Source organism: Rhodamnia argentea, chromosome 8, assembly GCF_020921035.1.
Source record: "Rhodamnia argentea isolate NSW1041297 chromosome 8, ASM2092103v1, whole genome shotgun sequence".
Lineage (NCBI taxonomy): Eukaryota > Viridiplantae > Streptophyta > Magnoliopsida > Myrtales > Myrtaceae > Rhodamnia > Rhodamnia argentea.
Genome location: NC_063157.1, coordinates 19,763,551 through 19,791,086, shown reverse-complemented (window position 1 = coordinate 19,791,086; position 27,536 = coordinate 19,763,551). Strand labels below are relative to the sequence as shown.

At 39.9% G+C, this 27,536-nt stretch overlaps 1 protein-coding gene across 3 annotated transcripts; it reads right to left on the bottom strand.

Moving 5' to 3' along the window:
* Positions 1-21,388: 21,388 nt before the first annotated feature.
* Positions 21,389-27,037, bottom strand: LOC115730721 (protein HESO1-like). 3 transcript variants are annotated; one of them, XM_030661326.2, is made up of 10 exons: positions 26,922-26,988; positions 25,929-26,030; positions 25,691-25,838; positions 25,160-25,318; positions 24,193-24,365; positions 24,010-24,105; positions 23,575-23,644; positions 22,708-22,838; positions 22,355-22,465; positions 21,389-22,213 (listed from the first exon to the last, which is right to left on the bottom strand). In XM_030661326.2, exons 3-10 carry the CDS (start codon positions 25,827-25,829, stop codon positions 21,866-21,868), a joined length of 1,227 nt encoding a protein of 408 aa, XP_030517186.1. In that variant the 5' UTR covers positions 25,830-25,838; positions 25,929-26,030; positions 26,922-26,988; the 3' UTR covers positions 21,389-21,865. The 3 variants fall into 3 exon arrangements, with proteins under 3 accessions (XP_030517186.1, XP_030517185.1, XP_048140427.1); XM_030661325.2 differs by lacking the exon at positions 25,929-26,030 and having other exon boundaries at positions 26,922-27,037; XM_048284470.1 differs by lacking the exon at positions 25,929-26,030 and having other exon boundaries at positions 25,691-25,846; positions 26,926-27,037.
* Between the last annotated feature and the right edge of the window lie 499 nt (positions 27,038-27,536).

Here is a 27,536-nt window from a genome sequence, read left to right as displayed (position 1 = left end):
GAGATAGAGCCATTAAGAATTGATATCTTAGAGCAACCTCGCATACCGCATGGTCATTGAAGAAGAACCCGACGAAGAACCGTGGTATCATGACATCAAGAATTACTTGCTAAAGGGCGAATTCCCACAGGACGACTCAACCGAAGATAAAAAGTACATAAGTAAGATGGCATCTAAATTTTTCCTCGCGGACGGATCCTATACAAGAGGTCCTTTGACTCGCCCCGCCGAGGTACGTAAATTCGAAAGAAGCGAATCTCATTATGAAAGAGATTCATGAAGGGGAATGCGGACCGCATATGAATGGCCACCTCCTCGCTAAGAAGATCATGAGACTCGGGTATTATTGGATGACTATCGAGTCGGATTGCAACCAGCATGTTAGATCCTCGTCATCAATGCCGGGTATACGGCGACAGGATAAATGCGCCGCCAACCGAGCTACATCAAATGTCGAGCCATGGCCATTCTCGCATGTGGGGAATTGATATGATTGGCCCTATCAACCCAAAGGCCTCAAACGGACATCGTTTTATTCTGGTGGCTATTGATTACTTCACCAAATGGATTGAAGCCAGCTCATATGCCAATGTCACCGCGAATAGTGTGGCTAAGTTTATCAAGCGAGATATCATCTCAAGATATGGAGTGCCAAGAGCCATCATTACGCACAATGGCTCGAATTTGAACAACAAGGTTGTCGATCAACTATTGGAACAATTTAAGGTACGACACCTTAATTCTTCACCTTACCGCCCGCAAATGAATGGAGCCGTGGAAGCGGCAAACAAGAACATCAAGAAGATATTGGCCAAAACTGCTGAGAAATATAGAGATTGGCATGAAAGATTGCCGTATGCTCTCATGGCCTACCGAACTTCAATTCGTACTTCAACCGGGGCAACTCCCTATTCTTTGGTATACGGTATGGAAGCAGTCCTACCGGTAGAGGTGGAAATCCCCTCTTTAAGGATCCTGTCTCAAATAGAACTCACGGAGGATGAGTGGGACCGGCAGAGACACGAACAATTGAATTTGATTGATGAAAGGCGATTAAGGGCTATCTGTCATGGTCAAAATTATCAGAAAAAGGTGGCCAGAGCTTTTAACAAGAAGGTTAAGCCCAGAAATTTTGAAGCAGGGATGCTAGTTGTGAAGAAAATGCTCCCAAATGCACAACACCCAGGAGGCAAATTTATGCCAAATTATGAAGGCCCCTACATGATTCAGAAAGTCTTATCCGGGGGAGCTCTTATACTTGTAAACATAGACGGAGAAGATTTGACAAGTCCAAGAAATGCGAACGCCGTGAAGAGATATTTTCCTTGAAATAAATTGAGCTTCAAAGCGATTGATGAGCAGATCTGAGTCACATGAAAATTTTGCATTCGCATGACATTTGCATACATGCATTTGCATATATTCGTATTTTTGCAGGTGAACTAGGAATCATGAAGAACTCTGCAGAGCAATTGATCAAAAGGGAAGTTATCCGATACTTTGGACTACAGATTTTGAATATCTTGAACCGATTTGTTTCCTTTTGTTTTTACAGGAAACGGGAGTCAACATCCGGAGAAGACAGGAGGAAGTCGCTCCGGGATTTGAAAATTTTGAATATCTTTAACTGATTTGTTTCCTTTTGTTTTTACGGGAAACGGGAGTCGACATCCGAAGGAAGTAGAAAGGAGTCGCTCCGGGATTTGAAAATTTTGAATATCTTTAACTGATTTGTTTCCTTTTGTTTTTACAGGGGACAGAAGCCAATATTTGAAGAAGACAGGTTTGAGGTTCTCCTCCTTTACAAAGTATTTTCATATACTGTTATGCTTAAAACGTGGAAAAATTTGGATTTGCAAAGCAACAGAGCTCTTTCAAAGAAACATTCCTTTCAAATTTCAAAAACGTCATTTGAATACCCTCTTAATGAAGATTTTTGCGAATGATGAATTTTTGATGAAATACCCCGAGTTTCTATAAAAGGGCATGCTTTGAAAGCTTTTCAAAAGAGTGATCCTTCAGATGAAAAGAGGCAAACTTTGTCCTTAAATACGTCCCCGATACACTTGAGTGATGAGTGAGAGTGATAGAGCGAAAGAGCTTAATTTTGGGACGTATGGGTCATTCGCGGTGATTACATGGATTGAAGTGATGAAAGGCATTTCCATTTCAAGAACCACCCCACACCGGGGCATGTTTGGAGGTTCATGGGATGATTCCTTGGAGAAAAGATCGTGTAAGACTTTATTGTGCTAACCCGCATCAATCTTTTTGTGATAGCTTCCGGTGATTTCTAGCAAAGACTCGGAACACCTCAAAGTGAAGAAAAGCATTTCATTTCTATATCCCCAAACACTTACCCCTTGAAAAGCCAATTTGAGCCTTTGAATATTCATTTCTAAACCCTTGTTGGTGATCACCCTCCCCACACCGGGGCAAGCAAAGGAATTACCGGCAATAAGCCAAAATGCATAATTTGGAAAAATTCTTGATACTGGTCTCAAAAGAGCCGGTCAATGCAAAAATGATGAAGAATGAAAGGGTTAGAAAAAGCAAAGTGCCTGGTAAAAGCAAGGCCAAAGCCCATGAAAAGAACACCCCGAAAAGGGCAAATCCTGAAAAATTAGCAAGATGAAAGAGGAAAATCCTCAAAATCATTGAAGAAAGAACGATCATGAATCTATTGCAAAAGGCAAATGAATGCTGGAAAAATGTCAAGGTGATCACCAAAGTTTACCCCTCTTTTGAAAATATGGCCATTCTTAAAGAGCCCACCTTAAGCCAAGATACGACCCGTCACCAAGACTTTTCCGATCTAAGAGGTGTTTCAAGTTGATGCGAGAGATCACACAGGAAGCTACCGCTAAAAGAGGTAAGTACAATCCTGTCTTATCATGACTTCAGGGTTCTTGACTTGTAGACCCGAAGAAGCTATTTCTGATCAAAATTCGTTTCTGAACCTCAAAATGAATATCCTTTGATAAGCCTTTGACCTGGCCCGAATTACGGTCCCTTTTAAAATGCCTTCTCCGATCAGTCAGATTGTATGCATCTCGAATGATCCCGAAACCTCAAGGTTAGGTTTCCTGTGAGCAGATTTGAATTTTAAGAAAAGCCTTCCTAAATGGTGAGAAGCCCTCTTGGATGAAGGAAAACACTTTTGAAAAACTTTTAAAACAATCTTTTTGTAGAACACTCGGGATGTGTCACTCAAAGTCCATCTCCAGTGAAAATTTGAACTTGTGATTGGACACCTTTCCTTCACAAATAATTTTGAAAATTTGTCTAAGAATTCTTAAGACACTTCCCGGAACTTAGAATTGTCATTCTAATGATGATTGATTGAACTTTCTGCGGGTTCCCCGGTGATCCCAAATCCTCGGAAAAGTTGCATTTTAAGATTTGATTAACTTGGATTTTCTACGGGTCTTCCGGCATCCCCGGGTCCTCGCATCCTCTTATTTGAAAATTTGAAATAGGGTTTGAGCTCCGTAGGTACACTAGTCAACCTAGGTCCTCGGATGGCACCCTCTCGGACGGTTAGTAGCCTGGAGAGACGAAAACCGATCTGCTTATTTGAAAATTTGAAATAGGGTTTGAGCTCAGTAGGTACACTAGTCAACCTAGGTCCTCGAGATGGCACCCTCTCGACGGTTAGTAGCTGGAGAGACGAAAACCGATCTCGCTTTTTTGAAAATTTGAAATAGGGTTTGAGCTCGTAGGTACACTAGTCAACCTAGGTCCTCGGATGGCACCCTCTCGGACGGTTAGTAGCTGGAGAGACGAAAACCGATCCGCTTATTTGAAAATTTGAAATAGGGTTTGAGCTCTTTGGTACACTAGGTCAACCTAGGTCCTCGAGATGGCACCCTCTCGGACGGTTAGTAGCTGGAGAGACGAAAACCGATCTGCTTTTTAGATGGTGAGTCCCCGAATAGAGGATAGCCAATCTCTTTTAAATAGGTGAAACCCCTTTGTTACAAGGGTGAACCTCCCCCTCGACGGTTAGTAGCCGGAGAGACGAAAGCCGATCTCGCTTTTTGAAAATTTGAAATAGGGTTTGAGCTCAGTAGGTAACTAGAACTAGGGAGACGGTTAGTAGCCGGAGAGAAAAACCGATCCTTTATTTAAATTGAAAAGGTTAGCTGAGGAACAGAACCTAGGTTGGGGCACCCCGAAAGAGAAACCGATCCTTTAAATAGGTGAAACCCCTTTGTTAACAAGGGTGAACCTCCCCCTCGACGGTTAGTAGCTGGAGAGACGAAAGCCGATCTGCTTTTTAGAAAATGGTGAGTCCCCGCATGGAGGATAGCCAATCTCTTTTAAATAGGTGAAACCCCTTTGTTACAAGGGTGAACCTCCCCCTCGGACGGTTAGTAGCTGGAGAGACGAAAGCCGATCCGCTTCTTAGATGGTGAGTCCCCGCATGGAGGATAGCCAATCTCTTTTAAATAGGTGAAACCCCTTTGTTACAAGGGTGAACCTCCCCCTCAGACGGTTAGTAGCTGGAGAGACGAAAGCCGATCCGCTTTTTAGATGGTGAGTCCCCGCATGGAGGATAGCCAATCTCTTTTAAATAGGTGAAACCCCTTTGTTACAAGGGTGAACCTCCCCCTCAGACGGTTAGTAGCTGGAGAGACGAAAGCCGATCTGCTTTTTAGATGGTGAGTCCCCGCATGGAGGATAGCCAATCTCTTTTAAATAGGTGAAACCCCTTTGTTACAAGGGTGAACCTCCCCCCCTCGGACGGTGAGTAGTTGGAGAGACGAAAGTCGATCTCCCCCCCTCTTTAAATGATGAATCCCCAGTGGATAGTCAAACCCATTTTAAATAGGTGAAACCCCTTTGTTACAAGGGTGAACCTTCCTTCCAAATCTTCAAACCACCGCTCGACACCGGACGGACGCCGGCCATTGCAAAATCGCGCCAAACCGTCCACAGGTAATTCCGTACACTCGACTTTTCAACCTCGGATCAACAAATCTCAAACCATAGACAGGTGAGCTACGGGTAAGTCTCTCTCTTCTCATTTCTCTTTCACATAAGACGAGCATGAATTGAAATAATTCCTCATGGAGTCAGAGCTTTAACAGCAAAGGTAAAGCAATTGAATGTCAAGACTTATTTTCTTTAGATTTTTCCCCAGCAGGGTCGATTAAGGATCCAGGTGTCACCTTGTCTTTGAAAGCAACCTCTAACCGAGATTACTTTCAAAGAGGGGCAAATGTTGACACCCGAATTTTTAGTCGGTTTTCTTTAGTTTTATTTTCCAAAATTCATTAAAAATTCACAAAAAAATAAAAATTGAAAAATCAACATTGGAAGCCTTGGCCAAGCTTAAGGAACCAATTTGGAACAAAAAATAATTTTTCATATTTTTCGCATTTTTTTTAATATTTTAGGAAAATAGGAAAATACTTGAAAAATCATAAAAAATACTTTTCGAGGTCACAAAAATACACAAAAATGTTCAATATTTTTCTTTTAATTCCCTTTCAATATTGACCTCAAGAAAAATCAAAAATTGAGTTCAATTTTAGGTGTTTCTTCACAATGCCTAAGGTTGAATTTTCATAAAAAATACCAATTGAGTCTTTTTATTTGCAATTTTTGCACATTTGGAGTCTAGACATTCAATTGCAGTCCCTTTGAGCTTCAATTTGATCAATTGCACCCCCAATTGCACGAATTGCACGAATTAGGCAAAATCCCCAAATTATTTGCAATTAAGTCCCTCAACTTGCCAATTTTTGAAATTAATCTTAATTGAGGGACTTTCGTGGCAAAATTGGACTGGTCCCTTATGTTTTCATGCATTTCAAATTGATTGGCATAGGTCTCATGGTCCAATTTGGTCAAATTGACATCCAATTGAACTTTTCCCCAATTTGGGCATATTGAAAATTTTGGGGTTTTCATAGAAATTGAGGTGACCTTTTGGGCAAAATTGCATTTTTAGGTAATATCCAGGCCCCTAAGTCCAATTTTGAGGTTTAATTGCAAAAATCCCCAACAAATTGTGGTTAATTTTGGAATTTATGAAAATTGCACCGTCTCGAACCGGTTCGGACCGGTCGATCACGGTCGGACGGACCGGTCGGACCGGTCCAAACAGATGCATCTTCTTCACGCAACTCGCGCGATTTGCAGAATTAAAGGCCGAGTTTCAATGACCAAATTGGAGGCCAATTCGATTATAATTGATGCAATTGACATGGGGCTTTTGTGGTGCAAGTCGAGAGGAATCGATTGCCACCGGCATGATCAATGGCCACCGGAGAAGCTCCGACGATCGAGTCAAAGGTTTCATCGGCGTAAAAGTCAACATTTCGCAAAAATGCACAAATTCGAGCTCAATTCGCGACTAACGGAGGACGAGACGGAGTTTGTTGTGATGGCCATCTCCGTCCGACGTCCGGCGACCAAAAATCCCGTGTTTGGCACGTGAGCGCATCACCGACTCACACATCCGTGCGCGCCCAAAATTCAAAGTCGAGTATAAATAGCCAAGAACGTTCGCGAAGAGAGGGGGGCTCATTCTAGCTCACGAGGTCCAAGTTGTTAGAGAGAGAGGGAAGGAGATAGAGAGAGAAGCTCTCGCATACCTCTATTGACGAAAGCTTGAGCGCGGTCTGCAAGTTCTTCGCCCAACCGATTCAGATCAAGGCGGAACACCAAACCACTTCCAGAAGTCCTCTAGCACCTTGGAGAAGCGATCGCAATCGCTCAATTAGCTTCAAATCTCCAGAAACGGTGAGTCTAACTTCTCAACTTTTTCTCTGCGTGTTCATGGTATCACGCTTATGCGAGCATAATCATCTTAAATTCTTGTGTGCATTTTGTTCCCCGAGCATCACTGACTCCGTCGCATCTCTGTTTTGCATCTGATCTTGTTCGAAAACCTTCGAGTCTAACCTACAACTCGCGCGCGACTTGGTCGGACTTCGACTAGGTCATTCGGGCCAATGCGGGTTCAATCCGAACTCGAGGTAAGTGTTCTTGAACTCCTTTACTTGTGCCTGAAGCCCAGATTTGGTTGTTATGCCCTATATTGTGTGTTTGAAGTTCTGGATGCCGTGACCGTGATTAGCTTGATTCTTGTGATTTTGTGGATGATCTTACTTGATTCCGAGATATGTTAATCTAGAGATCGAATGGAATCGATTGCCGTTGGTTTGAGACTTTTCCGGCGAGATCTCACCGTTGGATCTCGCCGGAGAACTCTCGGCCGTCCATTTAGTGTCGTCGAGAGGAAGAAGAAGAAGATGACGTGGCGGTCAACTAGGTCAACGGTCCGATGTGTCGATGTGGGATTGGTCCAATTTGGCGCCGAGTCGGCTCGGCCGTTAGCGCGATCGGCCGAGTCGACCTTGATCCAACGGTCTAGGTTATTAGATAGGTTTGATTTACAACCGTCGGATCAACATTTTTATTTTATTTTTGAATATTAGATATATTAGATAGAAAATAAAGAATAGGTAGTACGGCGTCGTTTTCTATAGGTTATGCGGTGTCGTTTTTGGCATTAGATGAATTGGACGGCTTAGATCGAATCAAGCTTAGATCCTGGCCGTCCATGTACTTAATTGAAGTGATGTCGTTTTGGTTGAGGAAGGAGGGACGGTTCAGATTAGATTTTGAATCTGATCTTGGCCGTCCATGTGATAGAATGGTGCGACGTCGTTTTAAACGATACCAAAGCGCCGTCGTTTTGTGTATAATAGGAACAAACGGCCCGGATTGAACCTTAGATCAAATCGAGACCGTCCTTTTTTAAGAACGATGCGGCGTCGTTTTTGTGAGGTGCGGTGCGACGTCGTTTTATTTAAGGCAGAGTCGACGGCTGAGATTAATTCACAGATTGATCTCACCGTCCATTACTTTTTACATTATTTTCGAATATTAGGAAACAATTTTAGAAAATCAAAAAATAAATAGATAATAGAATACGGCACCGTTTTAGGCGTAGATTGGGTCCGTGGGCGGTCGGACCGGGTTGACCCGGTCGTTGACCGGATTGACCGGTCCGGTCTATTAATAAAAAATAATATAAAAATAAAAAGAAATTTCCAAAAATCCAAAAAATTGTAAAAATACTTAGAAAATTCATAAAAATTCCCAGATTTTCATAAAAAATTTCTAAAAATTTGTAGATCGATTCGGGACTCATAAAGTCTGGATCGAAAATTTTTGAGACTACGAGGGTTGATTAATTTCGATCCGGAAAATTTCCAATATTTTTGAAAAATAAATGAAAATTCCAAAAAATAGAAAAAATTAGAAAAATTCCATAAAATCACAAAAAATGGGAAATGGCCACATTCAACTGGCCCGACCCTAATTTTGTGATTTTTGGGTCCCTAACTCCCAAAAATGACCATTCTACCCTTCCGGGCCTTCCGCCCCAAATTTTTACCAAATCACCCCGATACCCAAAATTGATTTTTGTGTGGGCCGATAGGGCCATTTTGAGACATATCAAACCTATGATTGATTGATTTGATTGCTTGTAATGATTTTGATTGCGCATTAATTTCTCTCGATTGTGATTGATTAGGATAGAAAATTCCCATCTCGCATGAATACTCAGTTTTTAGGGCCTACCTCATCCGATATCGTATCTGTATGAAATCTTAGGTTAGAAAAACAATCAACATCGGTAACCGAAAGGGCGTCAAATTTGAAACTTGGCGTAACCAAGTCCCCGGACCCAAAATCTCTGGTTTTCGCGGAACCGAACGGTTTCTCCCGACCGCTCGGTAAGGTTTTCCGATCGTACCTTCCAATAAATCGATCGGTGGCGACTCCAAAATTGCATGTACACATTGCACATGCCACCCGACCACACAAGGTCAATTTCGATATTTGAAAAATTTTTACCCGACATCGCGATTCGAGTAATGGGTCTTGGGAGAGACCCGCGATCCCTAAAATAAAAAATATATATAAAAGGGGGGATCGGCTCGTTAGCCCTACTCGCCCCCGCCGGGGACCTAAACGACCCGGACGGACGGGAGGAGGGTCGCAACAACATCATCATCGTGCTCAACTATATTGGCCATCTTTCGCCATGGACAATCATTTGAACGATGGCCCAATTCGTTACACTTGTAGCACTTAATCGGTTGCGGTTTGGCATAAGGATTCTAGGAATTCATATTGTAGTTATGATTGTTTGCAGCGACTAGTTCCTTGGACGATGGCCCTGTTGTACTCCCCGAAATTCGGTTCGTATAGCTGGGTTACTAATTTGAAGAGTTCGACACGTCCGATTGCCTTCCTCTTCCGAACGATCCACAACCAGAGTAATTGTTAGCCCGAGTAGTTGGACCCGTCCTCCCCGATTGCATCTCAATCTTTCGTGCCATCTCTTGGGCATCCTCAACAAAAGACACACGGTGTAAAGAAATGCGATCCTGAATATTTAGTTGCAAGCCATTGATGTACCTAGCGGTTTGTTGGGCTTACGACTCGGCTAGGTTTTTGCGAGTGGAGAGTCGGAGAAACTCTCCCGTATAGGCTTGGACCGATCAGTTCAAATGCTTGCAATTCTGAAATTGTTGAAACAATAATTGTTCATAATCGCTTGGGAGGAACCATACCTTCAACATTTGTTTCATCCAATTCCACGTTTGGATGGGAGCTTTTCCTTGTCGGTGTCGGGTTAGTTGTGTCTGCTCCCACCAGGCTAAGGCGCCGCCCTTCAACTTATACGCTACGAGTTTTACTTGGCGGTCCTCTTCAATTTCCATGGCATCGAAGAATTTTTCAACCTCCCAAAGCTAATCTATAAAATTTTCTAACATTTAAATTAACATTAAAGGTTGGAAGATCAACTTTCAATTGGTATTGCTCGGGATCTCGTCGGTATCCCCCATGTCGACGACCTCCACGAACATGGTCGTCTTGGAATTCCCTATATCGGTGGCCTCCACAAACAAGTTCATGCTCGTCCCGGAAATATTCTTCTTCTTCTTTAGAATCCTCGACATAGGCTGGTCGCCTTTATCGGGGATTTGCCCCACGTTCCATAGCTACTTCCGAAACTCGAACGCCCTAGTTACGTTCGGCCAGAAGATTACCGGGTATGGGATTTGTGGATAAACGCTAGATGGCAACAAGTAATTCTTGAAACCTCCATTCGTTTTGCTCCACGAGCCGGTTGAACTCAGCCGAGGTAATAGGCTCGTTTACACGGCCTTCAGCTTTGAGGTGATTGATATTGGCGTAATTAGCCATCGTCGCAAAGAGAAACCTTGCTCGATACCAAATGATACAGAGGAATGCCAATAGGAAGCTCTTTCCAAGGGATATACTGAAAAATTGATTGAAAAATACATCCGATTACATCCGATTACATAGGGTGGGCGTCCTTTATATAGATAGGACCACTTTAAGAAATTAAATACTAATCAAATCTAATCCTAATCAAATAAGAATCAAATCTAAATCAATAGAATGCAAATCAAATATTGCGATCGGATATATCGCAAAGTTGCCTAAAATAGAAAATTGCTCGAAAACCTATCTAAATGACTCCAAAATGCGAAAATCCATCGTACGTCATAGCTAAGCTGTATGTATTGGTCAGAAAGTCGTTTCACTTCAACCGACCAAATCCGAGGTCGCAATCCGAGGTCGCCAATCCCAAATCAGTGAAATCTATCTGATTTCTGACGATCACGTTTTTCCAAAAAATCACATGCAAGTAGTTCTACATCACTCATTTTGCCAGCTAAACACAAATTAGCATCAAGAAAGAGTAATGTGTGAAACATTCAATCAAAACTGTCATCAGCTTCCTGTCTTTGCAATAACGAGTGGGCTTGTTGTCGCAACCCTCCCAATTGGGGAAGACAGATTTTGAGATAATGTTGAGTTTTTTTTTGGATCGATAAGTTATTGTCGAGTGGAGGACCGTTAAAATATGATCCATTTTTGGAAAGTCCTAGGTTGGCCACAAAGAAATGCAACAAGCAGGAGCAAGGGAAGTCGGTCTTAGGCGGTGAAGAAAAGACAAGAAAGGAAAACCACCAAGTTAAGGAAATGAGCTGGAAGTTGTAGTCCGCATTTTGAAGTCAAAAACTAAACAAGAAGAGTATCCAGCCAGTTTGTAGTTTATAGTCGGTTATGTTTGTCTTTAATTTTCTAGGAGGTGGACCATGCCTATAGATAGGCTTCTGTGTATCGTTTATGTAGTTTATGCAGTGGAAATGAAAACTACAAACTAAGAACCTGCATAAAAACTATTCTGGTTCTCCGATTCTACTCCTTAGAACAAAAAAAAGATGAGAATCCTGTTTATTAGCGTAAATTATTCTGATTCCGATTCTGTTCTTAGAATCAGTTTTAGAGCATAATCCAAAAAAAAATTGGTTCTGAAAAAGAGAATCACTTTGGAGAATCACAAAACAGAATAAAGTCTCATAACTCTCTTTTTTCCATTTCAATTCTCTCGTCACTTTTCCCTTAACCTAATAAAAATTGAAAAAATTTGGAATTTTTTTTAAAAAGATCACAAAAAATTTAGAAAATTCCTAAAAGTAGAAGAAGCTTAGATTATGCTAGTTTGATCTCATTTTCCTAAATTTGGGCCTAAATTTCCTAGATTTCATATATTTCAATCTTCTGCAAAAAAATGTCGCAAAAGATGAGAGCATCCAACATGCGGATGATAATATATATACTCGTAGCCGTGCATCACAAAATGTGACCATCTGCACGTAGAGCTGGAGCCAAACACCAACTTGAATCTAGGACATAACCTGCAAAATGATAGTGAAGGACTTATACTTCTTATCAAAAAAGATAATTTGGTTTTTTTTTTTTGTCAGTGGATAATTTGGTTATTCGGTTGTTATATTTGTATGTATTTTGGACAACGCATAACCTGTTCAATGATGAAATCCTTCTAAAACACTCGAGGCAGGGCAAATTAGACTTGTCTTTTCTTTTCCTGAAAGTGTATTGGCCTGGATAAAGTCACGTCAATTGCTTTTTCAAGTCATTTCAATGATCGAGTGCATTCTCTACATCTTCGTTTTCTCTGTCTTGCATTCCATATTCTCATGGTTACCAATGGCAGTCGGTGTAGTGTCGATGCTGAATCCAAGGCCTGGATGATGATTAAGGCTATCGATAGTGAAATATGTTCAGTATACTGATGTATTTGTGTGATGAGCTCCATGTAAACTAGACCAAAATAGACTCATATTCATCAAACAAGGCTAAGCCCAAATCCATTAACTAATCAAACCCAAAGATCATTGAGGCTAATCGGACCTGTTTCTATGTTTTTCTTTCCTTCATTTCCATTTGCTAATTAATTAATTTTTCTCTCTCCCATTGTCTTCTTCCTGTCGTCTCCCTCAGTACCAATCGAGAACACACAAAACCCAAATCAAAGCTCAACGTACCAGGCCAGCACATCAACACTCGGAGCTTATCACACCAGAACACCAAAAGATTGAACCTACATACTTAACAATCGATCTCCTATATTCATCACATGACCATTGCCATCGGCTATTACCTTCGACCATCGCCATTCACGGACGTTACCCCCTCTGCTACGACTTACCGAAACCAATGGAAACTGAGGATATGAAGTAAGACCACCATAAGGAGATAAACTAAAACGATTTAGGTAAAACGGATGGTAAGTAAGACCACCATATGGACAAATAGCATATTGAAAAAAATATTAAAAAAACTGATGTTGATCGCTCTTTCTGCGATCCTTAGATCTTTTTAATGGAAGCAATGTCAAATACAATAAAGTAAAGTAAAAAAAGAATGGCGAAGCTTATAAAAAAAGTAAAAATAAGGTCTGACCATATAGATTTCAATGGTAATCATTAAAATTTTTGTCATCAAAGTTTACACTTCAAGAAGGTTATCCAAAAACAATACCATTATCCGATGTCATGTGCGGGAATGTCTCTCTATTGGAAGCATCGAGCACTTCAAAATTCCCAACTAATCGCGGCCCACTATTTCTCAATAATTAAGGCCACTTAGAGAGCTAAGACTAGATTATCTGAAGTAAATCAAGATTGCAAATACTCTTCTAATTATTCTCTCAGATTCTCTACTCCGAATGTTTCTAAGAATAGCATCAGTGGAGAGGAGAAAGAGAAGCAGTCTGACGAAGATCCAAACCGTGACCAACAGCGGAAAATGGAGTTAGCGATGATCAACAATGGAGGTCGGTGACTATCACTTCCAGTCGGCCAAAGAGATTCGACTCCCTGACCAAAAGAATAAAAAAAGAAGGGAAATTTTCGTTTAAAGGCCCGAAGTGCCCGAAGTGCTCTCGATTTCTCAAATAAAGTCTCGAAGTGGACGTTGTTTCAAATAAAGACCTAAAGTGCCCTTTTTATTTCAAAGAAAGGCCTAAGTATGGGTATTTTAGTCATTTTCCCTTTTTTTAAAACTTTTTTCATTTTCTCTTTTTTTCCTTTCTTTTTTCCCTTTTTCCTTTTTCCTTTTTATTTATGCCCTAGCTCACCGCCCGGCCACCGGCCGAGGGCGGTAGCGGGCTCGCCCGAGTGAGTCGAGGAGGCCCTCGCCTGGCCTTGACTCGCCCGAGCGAGGTCGAGGCCAGCCCTTGGCTCACCCGAGCAAGACCGACGAATGCAAGATTTGCTTCGACGCCTTATGCATTGCGATGCTCGCCTTCACGGTGAGGGCCACCCTCACCTCACCCGAGCAAGGTCGAGGCTAGCCCTTGGCTCACCCAAGCGAGGCCAGCAAGGGCGAGATCCGCTTCGATGCCTTCTGCGTCATGACGCTTGCCTTCACGGCGAGGGCTACCATGTCCAAGGCCATTAAGCGGTGCTAGAGCTTCAACTTGGGGAGCATGAAGTAGATCTAGTTCTGCACGAGCTTGTCCTCGTTGGCTAGGGCCAAGATGAACTCCTCGCAAGGAGTTGCGTATGAAGCCCGAAGAAGAAGAAGAAGGTGGGGAAGATGCGCTCTTGGATTTGACATTTTTGTGAGGGCTAGAGGCCCTAGCTAATTACCGACAAGGTCGTTGGCCTTCGCCACCCCAACCGACCCCACTCTAGTGGTGGGCAGGTGACCATAAGCGGGAGGGACAGCCCTCTCACCCGTGTGGCTTTTTTTTCCTTTTTTTAAAAAAATTAAAAATTAGAATAAAAGGAAAAAAATAGAGAAAAAATGAATAAAAAATTAAAAAGTGAGATGACGAAAATACCCTTCAAACCAAACCCTTTTTTGAAATACTATGGCCCCTTTAAGCACTTAATTAAAACATACTATGCCACTATAGGCTCTTATTTGAAACAAGATCTACTTGGGACTCTTATTGAGAAAATAAAAGGACTTCATGCCTTTTTTTGGATTTTTCCCAAAAAAAGAAAATTCCCCCAAATATGTGAATTATGTCTACTTTCTCTCCACTTCATACCTCCAAACTCATTTCGTTATGCCCTTTCCAAATCAGCATTTTAGAATACTCTAGAAACTTTCCCGGCACTCTCCGATCCTACATCGTCGACGTTTGTTCTCACGTATTCCTCGTCCATCCTGGAATTATATATATATATATATATATATATATTAAAATTTTTAAAAATAAATTTTAAGGATACAAATGGTCATTTTTATGAATATATTTTTTAAATTATTTATTTTTTATTAAATAAATAAAACTAAGCATTTATACAAATACGATCATTTTGTCGATATGAGGACTGAGCACTTGTCGAAGTAGTGGACCATAGACAAAAGAAAGAGGAAAGGGCACAACCATTGGATCGGCCAAACCCCATCGAAATTAAGAATTATGAAGCTACTTTATTATTAAAGCCGTAAAGCCAATGGGGCAGCGTTGCTTGGCAAACAAGTTTCATGTCGTCTTTTCGGAGAGAATCCCCCCCCCACCCCCACCCCCACCCCCCACCCCCCAAGTTTCGTTCTAAAGATTAGGGGATCAACCTTCTTATTTATCGATAGGAAAACACAAGAGTCTCACTCCCTATCGACAGGAAAGCACGAGAGTCTCACTTATCGCTGAATGGACTCGGGTTCGGAGGAGCTGCCCCAGCAGGGATCTCAAGGAGGCAAGACCCACTAGATACTAGAGAACTTTTATAATTTAAGCCCATATTTTTTCATTTGTAGCTTGTGTTTGAGCGTATGAATAACTATTGTTATACATATATATAATAATTTTCTCTTGTAATTAAAGAATGTAACGAGCAGCGCGATGTGCTAATTATAGTGGAATTATTCGTTGAACGTAACCCTATTTTAAGAGTAAATTAGGATAAATCTTGTGTTTATTTCTCTTTCTCGCTTTACGCTTCACTTCGTTATGGTTGTGCGCTTAATCCTAACAAGCCATAATGGTAAACATGCAACCGAGTGATCTAAGCGTACATTTAACACAATTAGGATGGTCGAAAAAGACACAAAGTCTATCCAATTGGAGTCGTATTACAAGCACAACAACCTAAAAGAGGGTGATGTGCAATTAAAGATATCTAGAACACTCAATTTTTCGACCCGAGCCCAAATACCAATATGAGCAACCTCACCAAGCAAGCGGCTATTATGAGATTGTCGCCTCTACTCTAGTTGTGCCTCAAATGAGCCCCGCATGGCTTTAAAACGCGTCATCCTAATTAGTCTTCTCTATCAATGCATTAATTTAGATATGAGTTGTGTGAGATTAGACACATACTCAATGCCCATGACACTACCTAATTCTTAGACTATGGTTGATTAGATAAATTACCCTATGCTCTATTTGCATATATCTCTACAAACGTCCACAAGGGATAAAATTTTATATTGAAAAGCACAATTAAAGCACACCAAGTAGATATAGTGAATCTATTGTCCCTCCTCGGCACCATGCTTGTTCAACATTGGATCGAAGAACAAAAAATCACATCCGTATGTTCAAGCTGAGATTTGCTGAATGGTTGTGATCTATTACATTTTAATCAAATGATGAATGATTGTGAAGCATTATGCATGTAGGGAATATAGCCAGACGCGAGAGTATGTGGGTGTATATATGCACACACACTCTATCAACAACTACATACACTTTCAAGATTAACAACCGTAAGTTGGGCTGGAATGCACTAGTAATTTGCTCAATAAGTTACAATTGGCAAGTATTGATCCTTTTACTTGATAGGTCACATTATTAAAACTTAGCTGTTGCTCTTACTCTTGCATACTTGATCTTTCTTATGATAACAATACCAAAAGATCACTACGATGAAGAGAGAACAAAGAAACATCAACAAAAAAAGTAGCTCGGAGCAAATATTTGCATTCTACATTGTGATTTCCAACATTTTGGCCTAGAAGGGCTTCTATTATATAGTCATCTTCAATCTTTCCATTGGAGATGCTTCAGAAAATCAACTAGCCGTTATAGATCCGTTGAAGGTCCTATAGCTACTATTCTAACGCCGATCGCTCCGACAATTCTAACGGACACCCGTCATTGTTTCCCTAGAGACTTTTTGATCATCCGTTGCACATTTCCACCTGCAAACAAATATAATCTTTTTGCCAACAAACATCCTCACATGCTCATTGTTCAAGCATCACCAATAAGTCGACAGTTCTAGTATCGACATAAACATCGTCATCCTTTTGGGTTCGTTGGTGTTGTTTACGTAAATACCGTTTGGATTATTTGTGATCAATTATCCAATGATTTTCTTGAATACCTCGGCTCCCAAAAATGGAAACTTGATGATAGATTGATCATAGTACCTCCAAGTCATTGTGAACGCCTTGTCATCCTTGACTTGTTCTTCCCCTTGTCAAGATCTCATCCTTGTACCTTATCTTCGCTAAAGACACATAGGCCACCGATATCATCACACTCTTTGTAACAGCTATATTTTTCTTGATTAAATATATGAATAGTTGATTAAGTGACCAACACCTTTCAAGACTAAACGTCGGCATGATCCCTTACCCCTAATCGGGACTTGCAGATCTTTACTAGTTAGTTGATGTTGTTCGCTAAAAAAACCTTGTGGTCAACTTACGATCAATCATCTAATGATCCTCTTTGCTTCTTCAGCATATGGAGACTTTCAAGAACATCAACATCCCCACTGATTCCTCATCATTATTGAACTCACAAGGATCATCAATATTGCCATAGTCTCCCACCTCATCCTTACAAGACAATTGCTCTTTGCCAATAATATGCTATTCCGATAACAACCCAATGTACCTAACCTTTCATCTAGTCCTTCCAAGCATTGTGACTCTACCAAGCAGTTCACATTCAGAAGTGCCGTCCTTCCAAAATTCAACGAATATCACAGTTCTAAGCTTATTTACTATCACCTGGTCCATCTAACTGTTCACCGGATCTTTGTATCTCCAAGCCATCACAAATATCCCCGTTCTTCTTAGCTTGTTCACCCTCAATTAAGGTACTTCTAAGATATTCATCTTATTTGAAGATCCTTCCATTTTGTAAACATCTTCAACACCCGATATCTTGTTCACCTTAGAAATCGACAGCAAGCCCTAAACATCATCATAGCACTCCATTCCAACTAAAATTGACCATATGGGCAACATTTGAATTCCGCGCTAAAGTTTAGAAATAAATTGACAAAACCGAGAAACTTGATGTTACCGTAATTCTTTTTTTTTTTTTTTGTCACAAATAAAATTCCATTTCACAAGATAAAGATGCAAATTTAACAAAATAAATAAATTCGAAAGATAAATCAACTCAATACAACTTGAGACTTGCTCATTAGACGAATCTATCATAGCATAGAAGTACAACCGATGGCCGATCACTAAATCTTGCATCAACATCCATGATTCTCTCTCCAATAGCTACGATTTTGCCAAAAGGCGGTATGCGCCTAGCTATGGTGTCCATGCACCATCACCGTATAGAGATAACAATAACAATAATAGATTCAATAAATGCAAAAAACATTTTGTAAATTCCAAATTTATTTCTAGATCGAAATATAATAGCACCCCAAATCTAAATTTAACTTTAAATCGGGAGAGATAATCCGCAAACGATATACAAGTTGATTACAAAATCACTTCCGATAAGCCGAACACTAAAGGTAGCAGCAAAGGAGCTTTGTAAACTTGCAGAGTGCTCGACTATATGGAGCAAGCACCGGAGTCTGAGAGAAAGCAGATCCGAAAGAGAAAATTCTTCCAAAATGTTCACGCTTCGAACTTTTGAGCTCGCGGGACAAAACTCTTCACTTTTGTAAAGTAAGTCGACGATGTTGTTCGCGAAATTAATGAAAAAGTCACGAGGATGAGGAGATAGAGAGAGAGAAAAGGCAAGGGGCCCTCATATGTCTGCTACAGGTGCGGCGGATTAGGGGAAAGGGGAAGAGACAAACCCCAGGAGAGAAGAATGATCTTTTTATTGTTGATGCTACCATGATTCGAGTAATATGATTCCAAATGCTTGCTATATTTGTTGATTAGTGTGTGTGATGGGTGTCTCCTCCATGACTTCTCCTCGATTGGACATAGAAGGTAAAACATGGAGTTAACACACCAACCCCTAAGCAAGCAGCAAACCCCTAGATTTTTAAGTGGTGGGGATGGCTGAGGGTTCGCTGAGCCAATATTTCGTGTGGACCAATCAATGACCGGCCCATGCAAAATAAAATTCGGGCCTTGCAAAAGCAGTGGGACGACGCCGTACACGCGACGTGATTTGTGAGGCCGATAATTTGATATGATTGCTTTGTAACCGAAGCAGGTGGGGGAGAATGTCAATCTTCAGGCGTACGGAAGCGTTGGGCCAAAAGATTTATAACTCGAAACATTTGCGGTTGCTATTGTGAAAGCAAAACATGTGCATATCAAATTTTGTTTCTTCATAGATGACTCCTCCTTTTACGAATCTCCACATGTTATATGACGGATTATGGTCAGCCCTTTTTGGGTACCCTATGAGGACCACTCTTGCTTTTGGTTGTTGAATTGTTGTGTGTCATGAGAAGAGAGAGAGAAGTGGAGGGTGGGGTCAGTTGATGGGGCTAGGGGAAGAGGTGTGTTACAGAATGGAAAATTATTGCAATTGTGCTAATTCAATTTCAAATCTTAATGGTGTCAATTTAGTTCTAAATACTTTTATATTTTGCCAATCAAGTCCATTCGACAGATTTTGGCCGAAAATCGCCGACATGAACGACAGCCATCCTATATGGCACAATCAATGCTAACGTGGATATTTCTAATAATATTTAAATAAATACATTGATTTTTTGTTCTTACATTTTATTTTCTTTACTTTTTTTTGCTATATTTTTTATTTTTTCTTTATTTTTTCCTTTCATTTTGGCTTGCGATGGCCTTTGTGCCCTCCACCGCGACTAGCGGGGCCGCAAAGGCCTTGGACGAGCGCCTTGACAGGAAGCCAAAATGAAAAGAAAAAAATAAAGAAAAAAAGGTGTCAAAATAACAATTCAATTTTTTGAAAAATTTGTAAAAATTATCTATGTCAGTGATTTTCAGCTAAAATTGACAAAAAAATACTTAATTAACACATTATGAAAAGGTTTACGATTAAATTGGTATAATTGAAAGGTTTAGAACCGAATTGACACAATTACAATATATTTAGAACTTTTGTGGTACTTTTTCCCTTGGAGAAGCAATTGGTGTTTTATGTTATTATCAAATTTTGTATTCTTGTCAAGTTCTATCATAGAAAAATCCTATGTTTTTGTTAATTATACCATAGGATTGATGCATATTAAGTTAGAGTCACAATTCATGTCACTGTCAGATTCATCACATAATCGTGCATGTTGCTAATTCGTGTAAAAAATCGCCGGTCCAGATAACTTGTAGGCGACCAATGCCTATGTTTAAACAACGTCGAATACCTATTAAACGTTGTAATGCTAAAAATGGACAAAATTGAAAAAAAAAAAAATCTACATGAGCGGCTACGTGTTGAGTTAAAGGCAATAAGTTAGAATCAGGCGTGACAGGCTATGAATATGATAGCTATGCTAGAATATTTGAATCATTCATATTTTACGATTTTCTTTTTATGATTATGTTAAAGAAAAGTATGTTTAATGATAGCATCAAGAAATCATCGATATATCAAGTAACCCAGAATTGTCGAAAAAAATCCTAAACATATTGCACTTTTGTCAATTGAGTCCTAAACTTTTTCATATTTTGCCGCTTGATTCTATTGGATCAATGTAGTCCGGAATTCGCTGACGTAGACACCGATCATCTTATGTGGCACGACTGATATTGATGTGAATAATTTTATTGATGTTGTAACATTTTTGTGATTTTTCCTTTTTTTCCCTTTCTTCTTCCTTTTACCGTGGTTAGCCACCGACCATAGGCAAGACTTGACCGATTGAGGGCGAGCCTCGGCGAGGGCTCCCCTAGCCAAATCTGGCCTTGGCGAGGTTAACCCTCATCGGGCCTTGCCCGTGGCAAGTGAGGGCGACCCTCACCTAGTCGATGCCAACCCAGCTAGTCGTGTCCGGTGGCCGACTATCACCCGTAGTTGGAAACCGACCATTGGCCAAAGGAAGAAGAAAGGGAAAAAAAGTACATAATCGAAAAAAATATTAGAATATTATTAAAAATTGTCCACGTCAATATCGATCATGCCACATAAGACAGCCGGTGTCAAAATCTATAATTTTCGGTCAAAATTGGCCAAATGGACTCAATTGATACAGTGTGAAAATGTTTAGGACTCGATTGACAAAATTGGAAGGTTTATGATTGAATTCGCAAAAGTACAATATATTTAGGACTTTTTGGACAATTATCCCATCAAGTAATTCATTACAAAGTTAAAGGAATAAGTTACTTAAATAGATTTTAACCAAAAAAATCAATTAAATAGAAGTGACAGGACATTAGATCGATCCAACAATGCTTTATTAAAAGCGGATTCCCTGCATTGACCTGGAATAATTATAATTACGTGGAACTATATTCATGCTTATGAAAATTAAAAACTTCTATTTTCAAGATAATGGATTGTCGTAACGAATACAGATGATTTTCTGCCGTTGATTTACTTGAGTAATCAAATAGATATAGATTTTCTACACTTGCAAATTATGGTTTACTATTATCGAATACGTAGGAGGGCTTTTCTTTTCTTTTTGTGTTTAATCACTACAATGTTAAATTACAGTAAAGATTTAAAGGGAAAGGAGAATGACAAAAATGAGTCATACAGGATATAATAGAACATATGGAATGGGGAAGAAGCTTCTTCCACTTCGTACTCAGCCATTTTAGCTCGGATTCATCAGAGTTGATATCGAAGGACTTGATTATAAAATATATGCAAGTTCGAGGACTTGATTAGACAAAAGAAAAGTTCAAGAAGTTGATTGAAAAACGTGCATAATTTCAGGGAAGAAAACTAGGATTTTACTTAATTCATACATGTGAAGGGAGTACAGTTCCTTCAAGGAAGAAGAGAATGACAATGATCCTTCTTTACTAGAGATAAAACCTGAACACACTAAACTGAATTCAGATGGATATGTGTAGCAAACTTTGACTAGAAAATCATCTCAGCACACAAACAAGTCCACTTCCTGTGCAAGAGCCATGTTTAGAAGACCTAGGTAACGTTTAATGCTTACAAATGTGCCCGGATTCATGTCATCCCAACTGAAAAGCGCAAAGCAATCTGCTAGAGAAAGTTCAAAAGTACATCGAAAATTGCAGATACCTCCAACGCTAAGCAACCATTCGATGCAAGCAACTATTTCAAGAAACTGTGGCAAGGTGCCTTACTTTCATGTCTTCCGACATCCAGCATTTCCCTTCAATAATTTCCTTCCACTCATCTTGATTTTCACAAGTCAAAGAACAGGTCAGTGTTTCTGCGCGGTTGGCTGTTCTGGGCCATGCCACGGTTTTGCAGACTCATGTTCTGGAATTGCTGCAGCACTTGTGATGACGAGGCAACAACTGAACCGTTCGTCCTATTGCGGTTGCCACTGGAACTCCCTGCTCTAGAAGGAGTCCTCCCAAGAGCTTTCAAAACGCGTGGCCTGGCCAGTTCCGGAAGCAAAGAATCCTCAGTTTGGTAGTTTGATGAAACTTTTTGATAAGTTGTCTCGAATGCTTCAGATATCTTCATCATAAGGCTTGTTTTAACAGTTCTTGCAGCATTCTCCGGTCGCTCAAATGGGTCCTCAATCTAACCAATCAGAACAAGACCAAAAAATAAAAATAAAAATAAAGCAAAAAAGAAATGATGAATAAGAAATGATAGTAATAGCTCTTGGTGTTACTTTTCTTTTTTTCCTTATACAAAGAAACATTGAAAAATGGTAATTACGAATATCGCAGGAGTCTGAAGCCACCATCTCGTATTGCTCCTTAGTGCTTCCCACTTTCCTGTATAGGGGCAAATTCCTAGATCTCTAGCCTTCTGACTAATGTCCGAAAACTGCCATAAGAAATGCATAAGACAAGGATTAATGCATATCAAAGTTTCCATGTTATAGTCCAATACATCATAAGAACTAACATCGCATCAGCCATTGGTAAAAAGCAAAAACATCAGAAAAAACATAATTTTCTGATGAATGAAGAAGTAATTTAGGCAGCGCAAAATATCAATCCTACGATATTTTTCTTATCTTCTGAACCGTACAGAGTTTCATGGGGAATAATATTATCAAATATTACCTTAGAAAAGAAGGAAATTGAAAGCTCAGACAAGGAACTTTGGTTAACCGCCCTGTATCTGTTGGATTTCCATCTGGCTATGTTAGCAGTGCAAGTTTCTGTAATTTTCCGGACTACATCAGCTCTTATACCTGCCACATTTTGCTGACCAAGTTAGCCACAGTACCGTCTCATAGTTGGCGTATAAGTCCAACCATAGCAAACAATGGCTTAACCAAAACCTTAAAACCTCCAACATGCAAACAGCAACCTTCAAAACAGGTCTTTGCACGTTTTATCTTGTTATTTGAGGCTATAGGAGAATAATATAATCAAGAGGAAAAGTGTTATTCTTTGAAAAAGAGGATGTTTGGGGTCATGAAAGTACTCATGAAAAGGGGAAACTGCGAATTGCCTTCGGACTATGGCGGTAGTGGCATATTGGATCCCTAATCTTCAAAATGTAAGTTCATACTAAATAATCTAACATATTTTTTCACTGACACATGATGTCAGCTTATTTTGTCAACTTTTAACTCATTTAGGGGCAAAGCGTGACAAGTGAATGATCAGGGTCCAAGTAAAGAAATACCTTAAGGGTCAAATAGCTTCCATTTTGTTTTCTATTTTTTTTAAAAGAATAGCGACATATGCTGACCTGGAGTTCTTATATAAACAGTTTAAGAGTTCATAGGTAAAATGCCACTTTTGAAAATTGAGAGAGGCATTTTCCCATAATAAAATAACAAAGCCCACTAGGACAATTGAGTAGAAGAGAAGAAAAAGTAGAAAGATTAGACTCTTTTGGAGATTAAGAACCATAATGAAACAACAGCAGTCATGTGTTATAGAGGGAAAGCTAGACATGCTTTCAATGACAAAAAGTACCTTGCAGATCGTTAACTATATCTCCTGCATATATATCTTTTAGAGGAGGTAAAATTGCAGGCACACAAGTCTGCAAGAAACCATTAACACAAGTCATCAAAACAAATCTGAACAAACCAGTGGTCATAATTGTTAATGAATCCGAAAGAACAGAGTATCCTGATAAATAAAAAGTAACTGAACTAAAGAGATTGGTTCTGCTTTCTCTAGGAAATGAAAACAAATAATTTTCATTAATCAAAGACAATAAATATCCTGTAAGATCCCTCTAATCTAATCTCTTTTTCATTAAGAAGCTTCTAAATAGGAGCAAAGAATCGAGCCGGTGCTACAGACTCAGAGACGACGATGTCCATGCCTTATATAGTGCACTCCCAAGACCTATTAGGAATTAGCAAGTTCTACATTAAATAAGTTATTTGCCACAAGGTTTACCTGAAAATGAAAAATGACCAGTAAAGTGAGACTATATGAGTTGAAGCTTCCAGACTTTGAATTGTTGATTTCCTGAGCCTTAGCCCATTCTTTAACCTATCAAAAGAACGGTGTCATGTAATAAGATAGGATCTGGCCCTGCTTTAGGTAAGCAATCTATATCCAGTATTATTTAGAACAGACCAATAAGACCATATCGCCAAAGCGTGCGTCTATGCCTTTGATCCATAACAAGAGCTTGGACTTCATCTGGCCCGACAGATTGTCAACTGAAACATCACAGGAAATGCTTCTGCTCTCAAACTTCACTATTGGAACTCTAGCACTGGAGATGAATTGGAGCTTCTGAAATCGACCTGCCAAACATTGTTTTATGCTGTAAAATGGAATACTAGACATTTGGCCATCAGAGATGTTTATCTTGTTGAATTGTCTCCTAGCAAATGAAGCTGTTGGATTCTTGGGTGAAGCTAAAATAAATAGGTGGTAAATGAATCTCACATGTCACGTTTAAATGAATGGCCAGGCAAGGTTTCAAGTGTAAGATGCATTAGAGAGAAGTGCAAGAAGCACAACAGTGAGAAGTAACAGAGAAACTAGTACAAAGCCAGAAAACTTGGTGTAAGACTCGAAAAGGTGCAAAAGCATAATTGCAGAAGGTACATAATGGCAATGCCCCTAAAAGTTATCATTTAAATTCCAAGACTTGTTGATGTTGGTGCATTGTAGCATCTCGCTCACCACAGTAGCAATTTAAGCTTATCTTGGCAACTTTCACCTTTCACCATATAGAATAGAGAAGAAAATCAACAAGATGTCAAGTGCCATTGTTAATTGTTGTCGCTTACACTCTCTAAATACAAAGGCCAATGTCATAAACTCGAGTGTCTCTCATATTACAAACCAATGTCGACCATTTGAACTAATAAGTCTTGTTTTGCCGGTAAATATTATAGAGAGAGAGAGAGAGAGAGGGGACAGCAGGGCGAAGTATCATGAGAGATTAATGAAATTGCCATAAACCTGGAAATCTTGAAAAACTTGTTGTTGCCTTTGCAAGTTGTTGACAAATGGAAAAATTTAAAAATGCATATTCAAGAATCAAGACAACTGCAAACTTTCTGAAAGTATATACGCACATAATATTTACCTATTAGTCTCGACTGCAAAAATCCCAACATAAGCTTTTTCCGATCTCTTGCAGCAGAGGAGATATATGAACCGTTGGGTAACTCAATGGAGATGTCCAAGTCCCCCCATCTTGTGAAAAGACCAGAGACAAATGATCCAAATGGTTCCACCGTTGCACCTGTTTGAACAATGTCATTAACCTTCAATGCCACAGCATTCTGTATTTGTGACACATATAAATTCTACTCAATACTCGTTGCACTATCAAGTAGGAGTTTTTATTCAGTGCACAATTACAATGTTATATTTCAAAACCAAGCTACAGGGAATGTGAAGACACCCTATATAGATAACTATAGTACAACTTCAAAGAAGTGCAAGCCTTGTAGAGATGGTTCACACTTGAATTATAAACATTTCAACACAGTAAATAGAGATGGAAAACCTTGGGAGAACTTAAGCTTTGAGGTACATTTGAATGGTAAAATCCACAGAACAAGCATGCACATAGTGCAGAATTTCCTGCACCACTAAACTGAAGCAAAAATACCTCGAAAGATATCCATAGACTGAACAATAGTTCGCAGCTCCTCAATAATACGGTTTCGAGCTATCTGGTCCTCCCATGATGGTTTGATTACAGAAAGAATATCACCAAGTGTTTGCTCCAATACTCTGCCGGCACTCATCTTTTATCACTGCGGATCAGTAACGTAGAAATTAAAACATAGGGAGGGAGTCGTGGATGGGCATGTGAACAACTCATAGAAATGAAATAACACATGTAACCTGTGCCTTGCACAGCAATGTTATCTTCTATGTTTGATACAAGTATAACGAACACAATGGCACCAGCTTTTCAGATCATTCCATCTAAGAGAAGCTCAAAGCTGCTGGATTGATGGCCATCGCAATTAGTCCATAACAAAGAGAGGCAAATCAATAGCACCAGTAGGCACTCATCCTAGCAGAATAGCAAATTCCATTCTTTCCAAGGAAAATTTGCGAAGTAAAAGTGCTCTGTGGAAAATTCTGGGGTAGCAATTGACCAAATGAAAAGGAAAATTTCCTTGAAATTAACTGCTGTCCAACATAAATGTACAAAATCCTTCCACTGCAGTCCCTTTTGCTTTTATAACTGTAACTTCTAGTATGATGAGCACAAATCACTCGCGTGCATGATGGATGTGAGAGAGTGGGAGAGTGGTTCCTGAAAGTGAGGATGGTGGAGAAAGTGGGGAAGATGGAGATGATATTATGATAAAATCAAATCCCTACAACAGCCTTGTTTTGCTAGCCAAAATGCAAATTAGCATCAAGAAAAGAGTAATCGAAACTAATCGGCTTTAAGTCCTTTTTAATTACGAGCAGAAACTTTTTGTTATCCATGAACAGAATTTAGAGGATTACGAATCAACTCATCATGGAACCCAAGAGAAAAAAAGGAACCAGCAGTCTGCATTTCTCATGTTCATGACATCAACTCAAATGCGAAACACAATCAACCCCACACAAAAAGGGTATACTCCAAATGTGTTCTTCAATGGAAATGACCATCTTTAACAATGATCAAAGACAGTACTCCTGAAATTCTCAAAAGAAGCTCGAGAATCAAATTTAACGTCAGACCCACATTTTCTTTTGCTGGGTGGAATCAAACCACAATGAGAATAAGCGAGGGATCCGCCAAAAGCAGTAAAGGGACTGAGCATCAGCCCCATGTACTAGCCACGGACAGAAGAGAGACAAAGGGAAGAGAACGACGTCCGTCGAAGCAATACCTGAGAAGCGGGGGCGTGTTGCTCTTTGAAGTCAAGATTGCAGTGTGACCCTTCCACTGCCTCTGCCAGAGGAAGACGATCACTGGGTCAATGCGTAGTCAACACAAAGGTTCGATTGGCCAAACCATTCAGAATTAAAGAAGTGGTGGGAGCCTACCTTGTTATTAAAGCAGTAAAAGCTAATCCGGCCCCGCGTAGCTTAGTGAACACGTTTCGTGATCGTGTCCTTTTTTTCGGGAGAATTACGCCCCTAATTTCTCAATGTTCTCGCAATTTGCACCCTCAATGTTTCAATATTTGCAAGATTGCCTCAAATATTCTGGAGTTTAGTTGCAATCTACTCCCCTTGACCCCACCCAATTTTTTTTGTGGTCGAAACTACGGTACTACTTTCATTCAAATTGAAATGGAATTACAATATTCACAAATTCGCAACAAAGTAGACCCAAAGGGGTTCACTTTAGAACTTTGGTCACATATTCTCACGTGGTCGGTGTTGTGCCTACTACCTGCTATGAATGACAAATCAGTTCACTGAAATTGATTTTGGGAAAAATAAGAGGAGAGAATTATTAAAAAAATTCATACACCTATTGCAATTATGTCACTTCATTA